Source organism: Xiphias gladius, chromosome 20, assembly GCF_016859285.1.
Source record: "Xiphias gladius isolate SHS-SW01 ecotype Sanya breed wild chromosome 20, ASM1685928v1, whole genome shotgun sequence".
Classification (NCBI taxonomy): Eukaryota; Metazoa; Chordata; class Actinopteri; order Istiophoriformes; family Xiphiidae; genus Xiphias; species Xiphias gladius.
Genome location: NC_053419.1, coordinates 19,550,001 through 19,567,203, shown reverse-complemented (window position 1 = coordinate 19,567,203; position 17,203 = coordinate 19,550,001). Strand labels below are relative to the sequence as shown.

Sequence of the window (17,203 nt, the reverse complement as noted above, 5' to 3'; positions counted from 1 at the left end):
TTTTTAAAGGGTTATTCCACCGGAAATTGTTCCCGGAAAAGCTTGTTTCCGTTTATTAAAGCAACATTAACAGATCTAAATTAGGCATATCGGTGTGTTTTGTGATGTAATAATGTAGAATATAGTTCTTTTAAAAGGCAAGTGTGCATATTTCCCGGGGGCGGGGGGCACGCCGATGCCAAAATTTGATGGGATCCATGCTTGGCTGGACTCTGGGTTTAAGGAAGCTTGTCCGCCCGGTAGTCGGAGCGGAGGGGGGACCGCGAAGGCGAGAGCTTCGGGCAGTGTGTGTGTGTGTGTGTGTTTGGGAGAGAGAGAGAGAAAGAGAGAGAGAGAGAGAGAGAGTGGGAGAGAGAGAGAGCTGGTGACGGACACCGAAATATCTCCACGACGACTTTCCCAGCATCTTAAATCAACGCAGCGATGTACACACTCCTGCTGTAGCGGTCGTTTTGTGTCTCGTATAGGTGAGTTAAACGTGTGCACTGTCCGTCGCGGGGCTATATCTGTGCGAAAATACCCGGGGCTAGGGCTCTTAGCTGTGGCTCAATACAAAGGCTTTCTTTGCCGGAGAAAATGCCGGGGCTGCAGCAGCCGGGAGGCCCGCCTGTGTCTTTCAAGTCACCGACATAGCCACGGTTATCCCTCCAACGTTTCTCACTATCTCGTTCATTTCCCACAAAAAATACACCTTTCTCTTCTGTATAAGAGCGTTTGCAAACACTGCACTTGCATTTATCGGTGTTATCGGCCGAGTGCGGCGGGTTTTGACAACCGTGGCCGTTACCAAGAAACATGGTTGCTCTGCGGAGTCTCCTAACGCTGCACGCCGGGCATCGGTGCAGTCCGTGCCGCTAGACGGTCACGGGGACAGCCGGGGTTCCTCTGTTGCAACCAGGAAAACGTCCGGGAGGGGAAAACGCGTTCAACCTCACGTTTGGGCTATGCGATACAGAAAATGCTACCCACTAATGCTGGCATGTCTGTGGAAACTTTCTTCGTACACATGATATGTCAAACAAAGTTGGAGTACGACTAACGTTAGGTTTGGTTATGCTACCCTTTTAGCTCGGTTTAAGTGCTTTTGGGCATATTTCAGCGGGGCGTCTTTGGTGACCCATCCCGGGTTTCGTGTGGCAATTCGCACTCTTTTACCGGGTTCACCAGCTTACAAACGCTGAGGGGAATGGTTAAGTGTTGGGGGATATGGTCTCTCGGTGTCAGGCTCTTGGTCGGGCGGCTCGTTCCCCCTCTGCTCGCTGCCCACTGACTCGGGATTTACAGCTGGGGTAGGTAGGCTAGCAGAGGCTCCTGCTTAGCGGTTAATGCCCGAGAGGAGAGCATGCTTGTTCGTGGAGGCTGTTGCAGGGTTTAACTCTGAACATTTGGTTACTCACGGGACAGTCAAATAGTCGCAGTGGGTTACAAGTAAAACAGACTTTTTCTTCTTTTAAAAAAAAAAAACAAAACCCAAAACAAAACAGCATAACTTTGTGTTGAAGAGCAAAGTATCAAGGTGAATTAAACCCAGTGGCAGAAAGCGACAAAGTACATTTACTCAAGTACTGTAGTTAACAATGGGGGAGGAAGTTAACTTAAGTGAAAGCACCAATACCGCAATGTGAATTACAAGTAAAAGCCCTGCATCTCAACATCCCACTTGAGCAAAAGTGCAGTATTTTACAGTATTCTCAGCAAAATGTACCTGAAATAACAAGTAAAAAAAAACAAAAAAAAAAACAGTACTCATGCTGTAAAGAAAATGGCCTCACTAACTGATATATTATTATATAGACATTATTAGTTTGTTAATACTGATGTATCGACGTGAAAGCAGCATTTTATTGTTGTAGCTGCTTTAGATGGAACTGGTTTTAACAGCTTTATCGATAAAGTTAGCTAGTTTAGTCAAGTGGTTCCCGACTGCACCAGTACAAGTACCTCAAAACTGCACTCAAGTACAGAACTTACTAGAGAGTAAATGTACTTAGTTTCTTTCAAACCACTGGTAGTGGTACTTGAGTATTTCCGATTTAGAATTACCGGTTACTCTGTAGATTAAGATTTTAAAATTCAATAACAAGCAAATAGAATATAGTGCATTGTATTACAGCACATTAAACTACCCCAAATTATACAAAATAGTAAGAATGAGCTCCACCCTGATCAGCTTAAGCATTAAAATGCTGCTTACACATTGATTTTTCAGTAATAATGATCCTGTAATATCATATATGATATGACACAGACAGGTTCCCACATAATGAGTATTTCTGCTTTTGATAATTTGGTAAATTTTGCTTCAGTAAAGACCTGAATGCACGACTTTTACTTGTAATGGAGTATTTTTAAATTTTAATATTGAACCTCTACTTACATAAAAGGTTGTGAATACTTTTTCCACCAGTGATTGAACTGCAGTGGCCTGTTCAGCCTGTTCATTATCTGACAACTTGCACTATTTATTCTGTATTGAATTACACAGTGGGTTGTGTGCACAGTCAAAGCTGTCCATCAACGAATAACTAATGAGAGCTTAAACAGCTTCTCCTGTGGCATTAAAACCAAATGACAAACAATTTGTTGAATGGAGAAAGGCCAATTGGATAAAAACAATAATTTAACGCTGTTAATTTGAGGAAGTGGACTCAGTAATTAGAAGGCACATCTGTATTAAAACACAGCTGCCAGCGTTCCACTGACACTCTCAGGTGCTTCTTAATAAATGAGCGTCTAGCCACAGCAACCTGTAACTTCAGTTCCTACTCCTACAGTATATTAATGTTATTAATTTCAAGGACTAAGTTGTATTATTTGTGCTGCAATAAAATGCATCTAACACTCCAATCACAGCTTCAGGGCAGCCCTGAGGCTGGATTACTAACTGGGTAAATTGGACAACTGCTCTGGGGCCTCAGACCCCCAGGGGCCTTGAAGGCCTCAGGTTCATTTTGTGACAATTACTTTGCAGTAATTTGATTATTGTACATTTGTTGCAATATGCATCATCTTAAATAGGAAGGGCTCCCTTTTTTCACCTAATCTAAAGCCCTGTCTTGTAGATGGATGTCAAAGTACTTCTAAATATTTCACCTGCCATTTTTCTTACCTAATGCATGATTACAAGCAGATACATTTGTTTTCAATTGACGGTAAGCACACAGCTCATTATTGCCCCAGGGTCCAATCTGGCTGTGGGCAGCCCTGCTTGATTTGGCACGCTCCAAAGGTTTGGCATTGGCTTGACGACCTAAGGTTATTTGCCATAATTTGTCAGCTGTAATGATTTCCATTCTTCCCCTCGGTGTAACAGAGTGTTGATGCACCTGATCACTTCCTTGAGCAGTTTAACAGTAAAAGCCTTCCAGCATCACTGCCTCCTTTCCACTCTAGTCAGATTCCTAGCAGTGTTGTTTTCCTTTTCAGTTTTGGTGTATAACTGGGAACTTGCTTTGATGCACTTGACTGACATTTACTTACTTGGCAATTATGTGAGATTTTTTAGTAAACTGGGCCAAAAACGGGCCGGGAGACTGACACAAGCCAGCCACTAGAAGGCTTCTACTGTGAAGAGGCTGCAGGCATTAGACATACTGAACCAATATAATACACACCAACTTGTGCACCCCTGAGCCACAAGAACAATCTCCCAGAACCACGCAGCACCGTTTCATTTACATGATAACGTACAACCTGCACTAACTACTGCAGAGTGGTCACATCGAGTTCCTCCACAGGGGGGCAGCGGGGCACTGAGTATGCTTATTCTGCTGGATGTGCAGCTGTTGGCCTGGATGTGTATTCTGATTGGCGGTCTCTGTCAGTATTGACCATTATGATAGATTGTAGTGTAATTGAAGGAAAATAATTTAAATAAGGAAATCCTGTCAGTCATATTTGATGAAAGTTGACTGTATTTCTAAATTGTCGAGAGGGGATTATTATCTTAATTCTGATGGTTAAATCAAATTGTAGTCGTCTGACAAAATGGACAAAATAGCAGTTATTACCAGGGGGATACTTTTTATATTACATAAAGTTGTGTTTTCCTCTCTGTCAGTAGGGCAATGGCTCAGCAACAGGGGCAGACAAATTGGGACATCTTTAGACAAATTTTGGGGGGTGGATCATTTTGTAATAATCCAATGACATAAAGGACTCCATTTATAGCTCTCACAAAACAATAATGGTCTGACGTATGGACACGAGTGGAATGAATGGAATGGAATGAATATTAATGTATGCCTTCAGAATAATCTGATAGATGAATGTATTTTGACTTTCCTGGCACTGTTTCTGTTTTCTTCTCAGATTGAACAATGTGATTGTGATCGGAGGCAGCGGCACTCCAGTGGTCGAAGACCTCACCCTACTTCACTAGAATGTACTTGATGAATGTACCTCCTGTCGCAGCGACGCAAACAGAATGGAGAACATGTGGCCCACCTGGAGGCTATAGCCTTCAGTGCTTCAATGACTCCGACACTGAGTTGTCAGCCAGAGGCACACCTATCTCAGATAAGGTCCAGATGATCATAGAGAGCCTTAGGAGCACTCAGTCCTCACTCGAGATGGGCGACGAGATCGAGGGAAATGTGCTAACAGGACAAGACGGTCATCCCCAAGTCTGCAAGGTTGCAATGGGTTCTTATGTGGGAGCAAAGTCCAAAACTAAGGGTCTCACTGAAAACCAGCCGTCAGATTTTTCCTCCCCAATCAACCATGAGAGCAGTGACTCCGACAGTGATGATTCTGTGGACAGGGGAATTGAGGAGGCAATTCTGGAATACCTGAAGGAAAAGGATGATCACAAACGCAAGGCGGAGCCGTGCTCCACATTTCTCCAATCATCCAAAATTCCAAGGAAAAATCCACCTATTCCTGAGGTTTCTAAACAGAACTCTGACAGCACATTTTTAATTGCAAGCAACCAGTATCCAAAAAGTGCCAAAGCCGAGTCCCCGACAGCATCAGCTCTTATACCTATAAAAAAGTATATCAAAAACAAGGCCATTAACGACAACATGGTTAAGAAATTGGATTCTAATAAAAGTACAACAGCTAAAAATTTAGTCTTGCCCAAAGAGCAGACAAAGAGCCCATCTAAAACAAACAGCATATTCAACAAAGTGAAGTCCCCGGTCACAGTGAAGGTCGAGGAAGAGTCAAATGATTCTAGTAGTGATGATGGTATCGAGGAGGCCATTCAAAGATATCAGTTAGAAAAAAAGGAGCAGCAGAACAGAAGGGAAACTTTCAATCCACATGCATTCAAAGAGGAGTCTGACTCCACTAGCGACGATGGGATCGAAGAAGCTATTCGCTGCTACCAGCTTGAGCAACTTAAGGAGAAGAGTGTCCTGAAACCATTCTCACACAAACAAAAACCCTGTAGTAAGTCGTTAATACATGCTGTTGGAAGTACAAGCACGGAAAGCATGAAAAAACACAAACTGAGAAAGAAAAAGACCATAACAGAGAAAGAAGTGAAATCTGTCCCTCTTCCAGCTGCTTTCATACCCACAAATTCACTTTCAGAGAACCAGAAAGGTAAAGGAAATGGACTACTTTCATTTAAAGTAGAGAGTTTTAAAGATCAACCTACACCTGCTCCCCCAAAGGTTAATACAACTGCAGAGCTCATGTGTGCTGAGGCAATACTGGATATTTCGAAAACTGTTATGCCTGGGGCCTTCCATCATAGTGTGGGCCTCAGCAGTTGTTCTCCCGCCGAGTCTCCCCTGCAGTCTTCACTTCCTGACACTTGCCCAGATGAAGAAAGTGGTGACAGCTCCATTGATAGTGAAGATGGCATTGAGCAGGAAATCAGGAAATTTCTTGAGCAAAAAGCCCAAATGCACAAACTGCTACCCAGCTCTCCTGTGACTCAAGAGCCTCAAAGTATGAATGAGCCAGAGAGAGTAAAAGCAAAACAAGTTGCGACCCAAAAGAAACCTTCAAGAATGTCGCTGACACAGAGAAGAAAACACAAAGAAGAAAATTGTAGCATTTCCAGCATATCAGGGATGGATAACAGTGTTAAAGTAACAGCCCCTAAATCTTTGCCTGAGCATAGAAAAGATTTGAGCCCATTGTTATTTTCCCACAGAAGTCAAACACGCCCAATAGCTGGATTACACAAGACAGAGCAAAGTGGAGACAAAAGTAGCTCACTTGACAGTGACGAGGACCTAGACACCGCTATAAAAGACTTGCTCAAGACAAAAAAGAAGTCAAAGAAAAAGACAAGAGACTCAAAGCGGAAATCAAAGAAGTGCCTCAAGGATGAAGAACCACTGCTAAGAAATGCTTCACAGACCAAAAAGTTTAAACTTGATCCTTTTTCGAAGCGCAGTGCTCTGAAAAAAGAACAGAAGAGTAAGGATGACTTTAAAGACAAGACTGGATTGAGCAAAAAGAACTTTTCCCAACATAAACAAACTGATAAAAGTAAAGAGCATTATATGCGCGGAGATGAAACAGGGATATTGAAAGAGACTGAGGGTCAAGACTCCATGTTGCTAAACAATACTCAGACTGCTCTTCAGATAAAGGAAGATAGTAGTTCAGTAGACAGCGACGATAGCATTGAGCAAGAGATCAGAAGGTTTCTGGCAGAAAAGGCCAAAGTTTCAACTGCAGTGAAAAGTAAAGAAGGTGATGTGTCGAGGAATGGTACTGTTGTGGTTTGTACCCCACTTCAAGATGAAGACATTAAACAGGAAAATCAGCTGGCTGAAATTCCAAGAAAGAGTATCACCACCCCTTTCTCTGGACAATCTTCTCCAAGTAGCCCACCTCAAGATAGAAAGTCTCTTCCAACGCCACAGATTTTGCTGCCAGACATCTCTTCTGTCTGTGCACAATCACGTCTGTCCTCAGGCCAGTCCTGCAGCCCCAGTCTTTTGGAGCCAGCAGATGGGGCAGGGGCTGTCAGAACCGAGCAAAGGAGGCCTAGCACAGGGAGAGGTGACTTCCAGGATGTAACCCCACAGATGGAGAGAGTTCGACCGGTTTTGAGTCCCAGCATTGCTCATTCTCGTTCTGAGTCAATCAAGTGGCGCCAGAGCCTGGGACTTCCCATTACTGACACAAGGACTCTCAGTCGAACACCATTCCATATCACCTCATCTAAGATCAACGAGACTGCACCAGGAATTATACCATATCAAAGTGGGGGCATCAACCTCAAATCAGAGACTCCAGTCGCCGTTTGGTCCTCTACAAGGACCAGCACAGCACCTTTTACCTGGTCGACAGAGACAACTGTAAATAGCACATTCAGATCCCCTGTTTTGAATCTTTTGTCTACTGCCAGGCAGCATCCAAGGCTGTCTTTTACACGGAGCCTGCCACCTGGCCACAGGTCACAGTGCCCCATAGAAGGAGAGACAGAGAGTATGGTGCATATATCTAAGGACAAGAGTGTGTTTGTCGAACTGGAATCTAATAGGACCAACCATGTCCAGGTTCGAAGCAGGGAAAGGAGTGAGGGAAAGGAGAGAGTCGACTTGCTAATTGAGAAAAAAAGAGAAGGCGAGAGCATGAAGATAGATGATAAAGAAGTACATCTAGAAAGAACAGCGGAAGAATTTGTAGATGAGGCAGATTGTGAGTCAGGAGACAGGAGAAATCCAGAGAAGAAGCAGGGCTTTTCAACATTGTAAGTATTTCCCTTGGTCACTATTTCCCATAGCATCATAATCCAACTTTTTATATAAATTCATTTTTTGATTGTGCCCTGCAAATAAATACAAGGTAGGTTATGATCAAGCTCATTCATTTATAGGCTCTAAGGGAATGTTTCTTAACACGATGAAACGAAACAGGCATTTTTTTAATGTGTTTGTACATTTATACGGCTATGTAACATAATAGCACCATCAAAATGTTTTTTGTGTCCTGAGGTTAATCCATATCACTGAACCTCTGAAAAGCAATACAGTGTCATTTTGAAGAAAAGGCAGACTGCATGGGTATACTACTATCCAAATGCAGAATACTTTATTGCAGCAAATGACATCATCCTAAATATCTTTCACATTTTATTTAAAAAGAAGTGACCTGGAAAAATAACCTGTCAACCAAATGCTTAAAATAAGGATGTTACCTTTTTAATGTGTCAGTGGAACAACACAAATTAGCAACGTTAATCGGAAAAATACATGCTGTTATTTCATAATCTTACACAATTTATATGTCATATGTAGGTTTACTTTAAGAAGAACTCAATGTTCTTTTATGTGCAAAGGTTAGAAAGTCATTATTGTTGATGTTATTGTAATATGTTTCCATCACTGCCATATTAAGGGATATATCAATAAAAGCCAGAAGGCAAAACATTTATGATCATTCACGTTCAGGTGTCTAGTAAATCGAATGTGACAGATTTTATACAGCTTGGTACCATTACTGGGGTGGTTAGAGAGATCCAGAAAAGAGAACACAATAAGATCTGAAATGATTGATTGATTACGCAACAGAGAATTAAATGTGTAACGCATTTTTCCTCGCTGGTTCGTGCTTCTGAAATGTGAGGATTTGCTGCTTTTTCTTCAGCATATATGAGAGAGAGTTTTTAATTTATTTGGGTTTTAGACTGGTCACCTTGGGCATTTTTTCACTGTTTTTTTTTTTTTTTTTTTTTTTTTTTCCTCTACACTTGATCAAGTAAACATGAATCAGTTAATCAAGTAAATAATTGGCTATTTAATCAATAATGAAAATAAGTGGTAGTAGCAGCCCTAAACACTGTTATTGGGAAAATCTTATGTAGAGGGGGGCCATATGGCTAAAACATTATTTTGAAATTTTCTATAACGTGATTATGTTTATCAAAATCTGTGCTAATTTTTTTTTATCTTGTATCACCAAACACTAATGTCATTTGTATATGAAATAAAATCTAAAATAAAAAGTAAAAAGCAATATAAATTGAAATAAAAAAGGTTGTCCACCGATAACAGAAACTCTATCCAGACTGGGTTCCTAGAATACTAATACATGCTATAGCTTTACCTCCCCAAATTCCTCTATGTCTACCTTCTACTGTGCTCTATACTGTTCGTCTTTGGCTGCCTGTTTCATCAGACCGCTCTCCACTCTTTTACTCCCCAAGTAATAACTTCCCACTCGAGCCCCGCAACGAAGAGTTGCTCTGCATTATCAGCTCCAACTTGACAACGTGCCTCTTTAATTCATCCCTCATCTTATCCCCACCCTGCCTCTTGATTTCATCCCCTCAGGCTGCTGAAGCTCCAAATCTGGGCTCTTCTAATGATAATTTCAGAACAATTCCCTTCTCACCTCGCCCACAGATTCAGTAGATCCTTTCTAACTTTTGCACATAAGGAGAAAAAGCCAGGGTATATTTTAAAGGAATTATACCCTTGACCCCTAATAGGCACCTTTTTTTTTTTTTTTAAGAGCAATTTTAGAACACTGGATACTGGAACAATCTTCTATCCTTTCTCAAATACCATCGAGATATTATACTACATCTACCCAACAGCATTTGTTTTTCAGACAGAGTGCCCTTAGTTCGCTGTATGGTTTTAAATTTCTGGATGGGAAGTTAAAGCTCAGTTGTTGATGAAAGCCACCATAGCAGTCTTGGACGTATTACCTCTACGACTCAATAGTTGTTCCATATTCCACAGAAGCCACATAATTACTCCTCTCTGTCTTGCTAAACTTGATATTTAGTGTGTTCATCTTTTTGTCATGTTTAAGTTTTTTTTGAATTTCCTATGTGAAAAAAGGCTATTTATTTTTGTTTATTAAAAAAAAAAAGTTACTGAACATGCTGTGCATTGCCAGGTTTTGTAAATATTTTGTAAGTGTTTTTTGTTTTCTTTTACTCTTTCAGATAAAAACTTTTGCTGTGTCTTTTAAGTGCATCTGTGTAATAAAGAGTGGAATCCGAACAACAAGGGGTCTTCTTCATTACTAATGTTTGATATTTTCCATCATAGTTATACTCCCCATTGTTGGTAGAAAATCTTATAATGTACAGGTAATGTTCACTGGCTTGAAGATGGACGTTGTAATGAATAATAAGAGTGTTAAGTAATTACCTGGGGGAATGGTCTGATGCATGTCCTGCTCTACCTCGCCCAGGTCTTTGTCCAGTGCCATTGACCCCGGCATCACCTTCAGCCCTTGCATAGCTCTTACCACAGCGGAGAGAAGCAGGATGTTCAACAGGAGGTACCTGGCTGAAAAATGCAGAAAGGTACAATTACGTAGAAAAAGGACAAAGTTTTGGTACAGTTTTCCTCGTTTGACTATTTGTATCCGTTTTGAGATGAAACCAGATATTCGGTAACATGTTAGCTAAACTCACTAGCCACATCAATCGCAAAGAAATCTGAGAACATTTTTTAATTTGGCTGTTCGTAAAACGTTGTCCAGATCAAGAGAGTGTGAAATATGTATTACACAATGATTGCGGGGGATTGGGGCTTCTCTCATTAGTGTTCCTGTGCAGAACAAGACTGTACGACGTGTCAAAAGAAAGCTTCAGTTTGTTCCAGTGAACAGGTATGTGATTGTGTCTCTATAGTGAGTGATCCCAGACAAATAAAAAACTTTTCATCTAAGTTCATTTTCATCTTTTGCAGGAGAAATGAAGCAGTCCTCCAGCACAGCGTAACAGAGTAAAACTCCATTCTGCATTTGAAACATTCGTGGATGATGTTTGATATTACAGTTTGTGGGCTGTTGAATAATTACGTTGCACTTTATTAAGTGCTAGTTTATATGAGGTTTCATGTTAGTTTTGATGTTGCAGACAAATGGCAATTTTACATCTTGGATTACAGGTTTTTTTTTTTTAACTAGTCCTTTTTGGTTTATGCCCTATTTTGTAATGTTATAAGTTATATTTTAAGTACATTCTCCAAACTACATAACAAGACATGGAAGAAAGTTTAAGTTCACTTGTTCGTTCATGTAATGAATTAAGGGCTTTTATCTTCTTTTTTTTTTTTTTTTTTTAATTTCCAGTTTTGGACTAAAAAGTAAATCCTGAACCCCAGGAACTGCCTGAGTATTGTGCCATTTGCTTGAACCAAATTTTCCTTTTTTTTCATGTCGTTCCTGATTAATTAGAGTTTTATGGTTTTTAGGGTTTTAGTTAGTGGCTGTTATTTAAAACTCATATTAGGTTGTTCTAGGCCGAATAAATAACATGAATTCCTCTTCATGCTGCAGCTGTTGTTTTGTAAGAAGTGTCATCTTTATTTCTAAACATCTGTTGTATATCAGAAGTTATTTCTTAATTTTTACATTGTTTTTTCTTTTTATATCTGTTATAGTTACATAATATGAAGGCGGGACTGCCGGGGTTGTTGTATTTGTTTTTCAATAAAGTTTTGAAGTTAAAATTTTTTTTTATTTGGCATCATGGGTATTGTAGTCCATTGTAGAACGCATCTACTTAACGCATAGATTGACTTTGTGGAATCCAAAGAACTACAAATACGCAGTCGCAGTTTGCTGACCTTCCGTGGTACTCCTCAAGCAAGCATGGCAGCCGGGGCACTGGCGAAAGGTATCTGCACATAAAGTATTTTTAATTTTCCAACAGAATAACACTGTTGTCAGATTATCTTAAATATATTTCACAAACTTTTAGATCCATAGCGAGCATAGTTGTGGCATTGTTTTGTTTTTGTGCGTGTAATCCTAGACGAGAAGCTAGCCACTTAGCTTACAGCTAACGTCAGTAGCTAGCTGGAGAGCTAGCAGTGCTCGCTTGCTACAATTTAATTTCCGATGTTTTGGCCGATATTTTTGTGTTTAATATTTAGGACTTCTGGGGCTACGACAGCTACGGGCTGTTACAATCGGATACTCCTGTGGCGGACATCAATATGCCACTGCAGCGTCCGTCAAATCACCTCAACCTCAAATTGACGATGTTACAGGTAAGCTAACGTAGCAGGGACGTGTGTGTGACATAACGATAGTCGGTGTCGTTTTTCCAGACTTACAGCGGGTTTTATTTCTCTTTCATGCAGAAAAAATAATGAACCTTCCACTTGAGAAGCCGGACTTTTTCCGTGTGTCAGAGCTGTTCTCGTTGAAAGACCTGTTTGACGCCAGAGTCCATCTTGGCCATAAAAAAGGTTGCAGGCACAGGTTGGTACGACTTCACACTGTTTATAAAAATATTTAATTAATTGATGATGTTGCCCAGATGCATCTCGCATAAGTGCATCTCATAGACTAGATATATTTCAGAAATGCAGGAGAAACATGATGATAAAGTTGTTTTATTGATTCCACTATTTGAGTGTGAGGGATATGGCTGCACCTTATTATTATTATTCACATTATGAAGTATTCTGCCGACTGATTCCTCAATTGACCGGTTACTGTTTTGGTCCCTTACATGTGAGAACACTGAAGAATCACTTTTTTACAATCACAATTTCCCAAAGCCCAGTGTGATCTCCTTAAATCACTTGGTTTGTCCAACCGACAGTCAAAAACCCAAAGATATTTGAAATACTATCCGAAAGAGTATGAAAAGCAGAAAATCCTCAGAATTGAGAAGTTGGAAACATTAAACATTTTAGCTTGAAAAATCACAAATAATCAATGACCAAAATAGCTGCCAATTAATTTTGTTTGTCAGTTGATTAATTGTCTAATTGTTTCATCTCTAATGAGGGCAATTGAGGGCTTTCCAGATAATAGAAGTCGTGATTTACATATGCCACCACTAAGGTCCACCACTCCTTTTTACATTAAAATACATTCAGGAGATGAGTTGGTATCCACACCAGCTATTTGCATTAACATTATCTTACCACAGCAAAGAAACGGGGCAGAACAGAAAACAATGTGAGCTGCTGACAAACCGACAAGGCAACATTATGCACAAGGAATTGCTCTAGGCTGCTGTAACTGTATATGCAAAGACTAATATAAACATTCCATGCATAACTATGTACTTTGAGGTGGGGGCACCAATTTCCCCATTTTAATTGGACTCTTTAATCTCACTGTAATTCTATTTCTTTTAGGCTTATGGAGCCTTACCTCTATGGCTGCCGTTTGGACCAAGATATAATAGATCTCGACCAGACTGTGGAGCACCTTCAGCAAGCCCTGAACTTCACTGCCCACGTAGCGTATCGCGGCGGCATCATACTGTTCGTCAGCCGCCGGCGTCAGTTCGGCCACCTGTTGGAGAGCACTGCTAAGGATTGTGGGGAGTACGCCCATACGCGGTACTGGCAGGGTGGCCTCCTCACGAACGCCCCCATCCAGTATGGCCCTGGAGTCCGCTTACCCGACCTCATCATCTTCCTGTCCACTCTCAACAATGTGTTTCAGCAGCATGTGGGAATCAGAGATGCAGCGAAGATGAACATTCCCACAGTAGGTGTGGTGGACTCAAACTGCAACCCCTGCCTGGTGACGTACCCTGTACCCGGGAATGATGACACTCCAGCCGCCATGGAGCTGTACTGTCGCTTATTCAAGATGACTATCAACCGCGCCAAAGACAAAAGGAGACAGATGGAGCTATTGCATGGCCTGTCGGCACCCTTCAAACCAAGCTCATGACATAACCTATTCCTAAATAAGAGACATTAAATAAATGCATTTTAAATAATTAAGGACATCTGCTGCTCTCCTTCATCATGCCTCTAAATTTGGAAAAGTGCTGATGCTAGTGTTTGGGGCGGAGTTGAATTCGCCACAGTGCTGTCTTGATTTAAGACTCAAGTTCTGCGTATATAACTCATAAAAGAATTTTGTTTTTCTGACATGGTTTTCGCGTTGTAACGTAACATTTTTCGCATATCTGACCCTCCAAAAGATGATTCATGTAGCAGCAGGTTTGTACAGATTCAACTGTTGCGCACCACTGACATGGCAATGACTCTGTTTACATGGACTCGGGATTAAATCTAACTCAGACAGCACTTTGTGTAACTGTCGAATTCATATTCACACTCACGTGTAGACCATAACTCAAAATACTGAAACCCTTCAAATCATTTCACAGTGTTGGATTGTGCTTTTATTTTTTTTTTTAAATATAAAGATAATTTTCTTAAAACCTTAAAAACAAAATTTGTAATCATTTAGCTCATTTTCTACATGGGCATCTGTTGGTTGGTCGAGACAAACTCTCAGCTAAACTAGAACATGATCAGATCTCATTTACTGAAATGTACTTAAGTACATTTACTCAATTGCTGTACTTAAGTACGATTTTGAATTACTTTACATGAGTATGTCCATGTTCTTTATACATGTACTCCACTATAATTCAGGGGCAAATACTATATTTTTTTACTCCACTACATGTAATACCTTTATTCACTAGTTACTGCTCAGTTTCTGACTAATAATGCACAATATTATCACCAAGTATGATGTGTTGTTATAGGTTATGATAACTTTTTTTGGTCCCTGGGGGAAATTCAAAGGTCACAAAGCCCTAAATTTAGTAATTAGCTCCTCCTTTACTGCAGCATTAAAGTGATGTACACATTAATAACTATAATCCAATAGTATAATTAGGGGTGGACCTTACTTAATCATCCCGCGACCTTTCCGATTTTTCTTCTGACCTCATACTAACGTACTTTTATTTTTGTAGGATGCATGGCTGTTAACTTGTAACAGTATTTCCACACTGTGGCATTGTTACTTTAAAAAGATAAAATAATCATATGTAAACGATCTGTGCCGTTCCTCCACCACTGGTCTTTCATTACATCCCTTACCTATTGTGTAGTGAAAAAGCAAACACGGCAGCCTGCCTTCCACGTTTACGTTTTAGGCTGTCCCGATGTCATGTTCATGATTGCGCCACAATGAAAAGCTTCACTTTAACTTTATTGTTTTGCATCTAGTGATAGGCTTAACTCTCTCCACGTTGGCTGATTTTAACAGCCTTTTACTGGCGGTGTGGGCGTATGGGTGGGGCGACTCGCCGAGAGTCCTGCTAAAAAATAAAAATGTATAAATGTTAGTGACAGCAACGTTGAGAAAGTGACTCAAAATAGTCCCCATTGTACAATGTTTAGTTGACATAGCCAACTTTGGTGAAGGGAAATGTTCACAGAAGTTCTTTCAGTTTGACAAAGTCAAACGAATTTGAGAATTGGTCTGCAACTCACGATTTGGTTCATTTTCAATTAATGTATCGATGATTTGCTCAATAAATTAATCGTTGTGTTTGTAAAAATGTCATATTGTGCAAACTGCCCACGGTGAGAGACATTGTTTAGTACAAAAAATAGTCAAAAAACCCTACATATTAAATCAACTACCATAGAAGAGTAAGAAAACCAGAACAAAGTCACATTTCAGACGCAAGGACCAGTAAACGTTTGCCATAATTGTTTAAAAAATTACTTAAATGATTCTTGAAATTGTTGTCCATTAATTGTCAATCAATTAATAGTTGAACTATGTATACAAATGTTGCAGGTTAATAGTAATATATTCTAAATGGTTCCACACTACCATCAATTTAACCACCAGTATTTTAATAAAGTAACTGACACAGAGTTGATGTGGCAATGGAAAATAAAGAGCCAGTGACAGTCACATCAGTCTGTCAGAGGCGGTTAATATACTCCAATATTTACAAATACAACCACTGCACCAACTTCCTTCGCTACAGTGTGACATGAAGATCATTATTATTGTTGAAATTATAATTTTGCAATTGCTAGAAGTTGCAGGTAAGAGTAAAATGATCAATAAATTCAGTCAGAGCTGGCCTAAGAAGATTGTACCATCTCTTGGAAATCCAACTCTGACTGTGAAGCTCTACATTAAATTCTCATTCATAGATGTGGCCTTCAGCTCTGTCTCATGGATACCGAATGTTAAAGTACCAATGGACCATGATCTTTGGTATGTAAAATTATTTAAATGGTTGTGAATTTGTACTGCAATACTTGTAAAACATCTTCACTGTGTTTTGATGTTGCTTTTGTTCTTGCAGGTACACGCAAAGCAAGAAGATACATGGCTTTGCCCCAGTGACGACGGCTGATCCCAGTTACTGATATGACCGTGAATGGTAACCGATCTTGTCGAAAACTTGGTTTGCAACTGGGCAGATTAGGGTTAATATCGCCCCTTAAGACGCAACTCTGGCTGCAGTGTCTCTGTTGTGCAGTAAGTGGGTACAAAGTAACTGGCTCACGATAGCTCGATTTCAGCTTTTAAGTGGGTTTTGGGTATGGAACCGGGCCAGATACTTAGACTCAAGTTTACCACGAGGCTGATCTATTCCCATGAACTGATGGTCAGTGGTAATACATCTTGTTCATTTGTAACACAAATATCAACCCTACTGAGTGAAGCTTGGTCTGTTTCCCTGTCAGCTCTTAATGAGCAAAATTAGCTCATGTGGTTTCAAATAATATGTGAGCATCAAAGTTGGGTTGAGTCCCATTCTCTTCAGTGAGGAAAGAGGCTAGGAAGAATTCACTAAAAAGTGGCCTGTCTTATTTGTGTTGACCCTTGACCCATATGAAATCAGAAAGGTAAATGACATAGTTTGCTCTGAGTAAAACCTGAGTTAGAGTTACTTTGAGTACATTTTTGTTGTTGCACTCAATCAATTTTAGATTATTGTCATATTTATTTGTTATGAGGCTATTGTAAATCAATACTACATTAGATTAGACAGATTACACTGAATACATGGTTTAAATTTCAGTAAGAGCTAACATTTTTTGATACCTTCAGAATTGTAAAGAAATGCATTTTGTAACAGTTTTTGGCCACTTAGATACAACTTTACAGTCTATCGTAATGCAATAGTTCTGGTTATTTTGAAAAAGAAAATGTGCAGTACATGTATATTTGAAGCTAATAAGAGACTTTAGGAAGCACATACCTGGAAGCAGGACAAGAAAAAACTGTTTCCAGGGATTAAAAGGTGTTAAATGTTAATTGGATTAAAAATTTTTGCATTTATTGGTTCCTACTAATGAAGGTCTTCATCATGTAGAAGCCCAGAGTTCACCTTTGACGGACTAGATAAACCTGTGGAGTAGGGGGAGAGTTGTTTGGGAAGGTGACAGTTCATGCGTTTGCTGTCGTCCAGCGTACCCCTTGAGACGTTGGAGTCCAATATTGTGTTGAGCCTGTGTCGTTGGGTGGCAGAGGTTAAAAGATCAACATTGTCATTGCATCCAATGTCTACGATACC

At 40.1% G+C, this 17,203-nt stretch overlaps 2 protein-coding genes across 2 annotated transcripts; both read left to right on the top strand.

Moving 5' to 3' along the window:
* The first annotated feature begins 230 nt into the window (after positions 1 to 230).
* ppp1r26 (protein phosphatase 1, regulatory subunit 26) lies at positions 231 to 10,806 on the top strand. Its single transcript, XM_040157999.1, has 5 exons — positions 231 to 467; positions 4,312 to 7,663; positions 10,120 to 10,234; positions 10,490 to 10,542; positions 10,623 to 10,806. Exons 2-5 carry the CDS (start codon positions 4,383 to 4,385, stop codon positions 10,660 to 10,662), a joined length of 3,489 nt encoding a protein of 1,162 aa, XP_040013933.1. The 5' UTR covers positions 231 to 467; positions 4,312 to 4,382; the 3' UTR covers positions 10,663 to 10,806.
* A 613-nt stretch (positions 10,807 to 11,419) lies between these two features.
* On the top strand, positions 11,420 to 13,943 carry mrps2 (mitochondrial ribosomal protein S2). Its single transcript, XM_040156533.1, has 4 exons — positions 11,420 to 11,554; positions 11,814 to 11,930; positions 12,024 to 12,144; positions 13,035 to 13,943. Exons 1-4 carry the CDS (start codon positions 11,530 to 11,532, stop codon positions 13,579 to 13,581), a joined length of 810 nt encoding a protein of 269 aa, XP_040012467.1. The 5' UTR covers positions 11,420 to 11,529; the 3' UTR covers positions 13,582 to 13,943.
* The last annotated feature ends 3,260 nt before the right edge of the window (positions 13,944 to 17,203 follow it).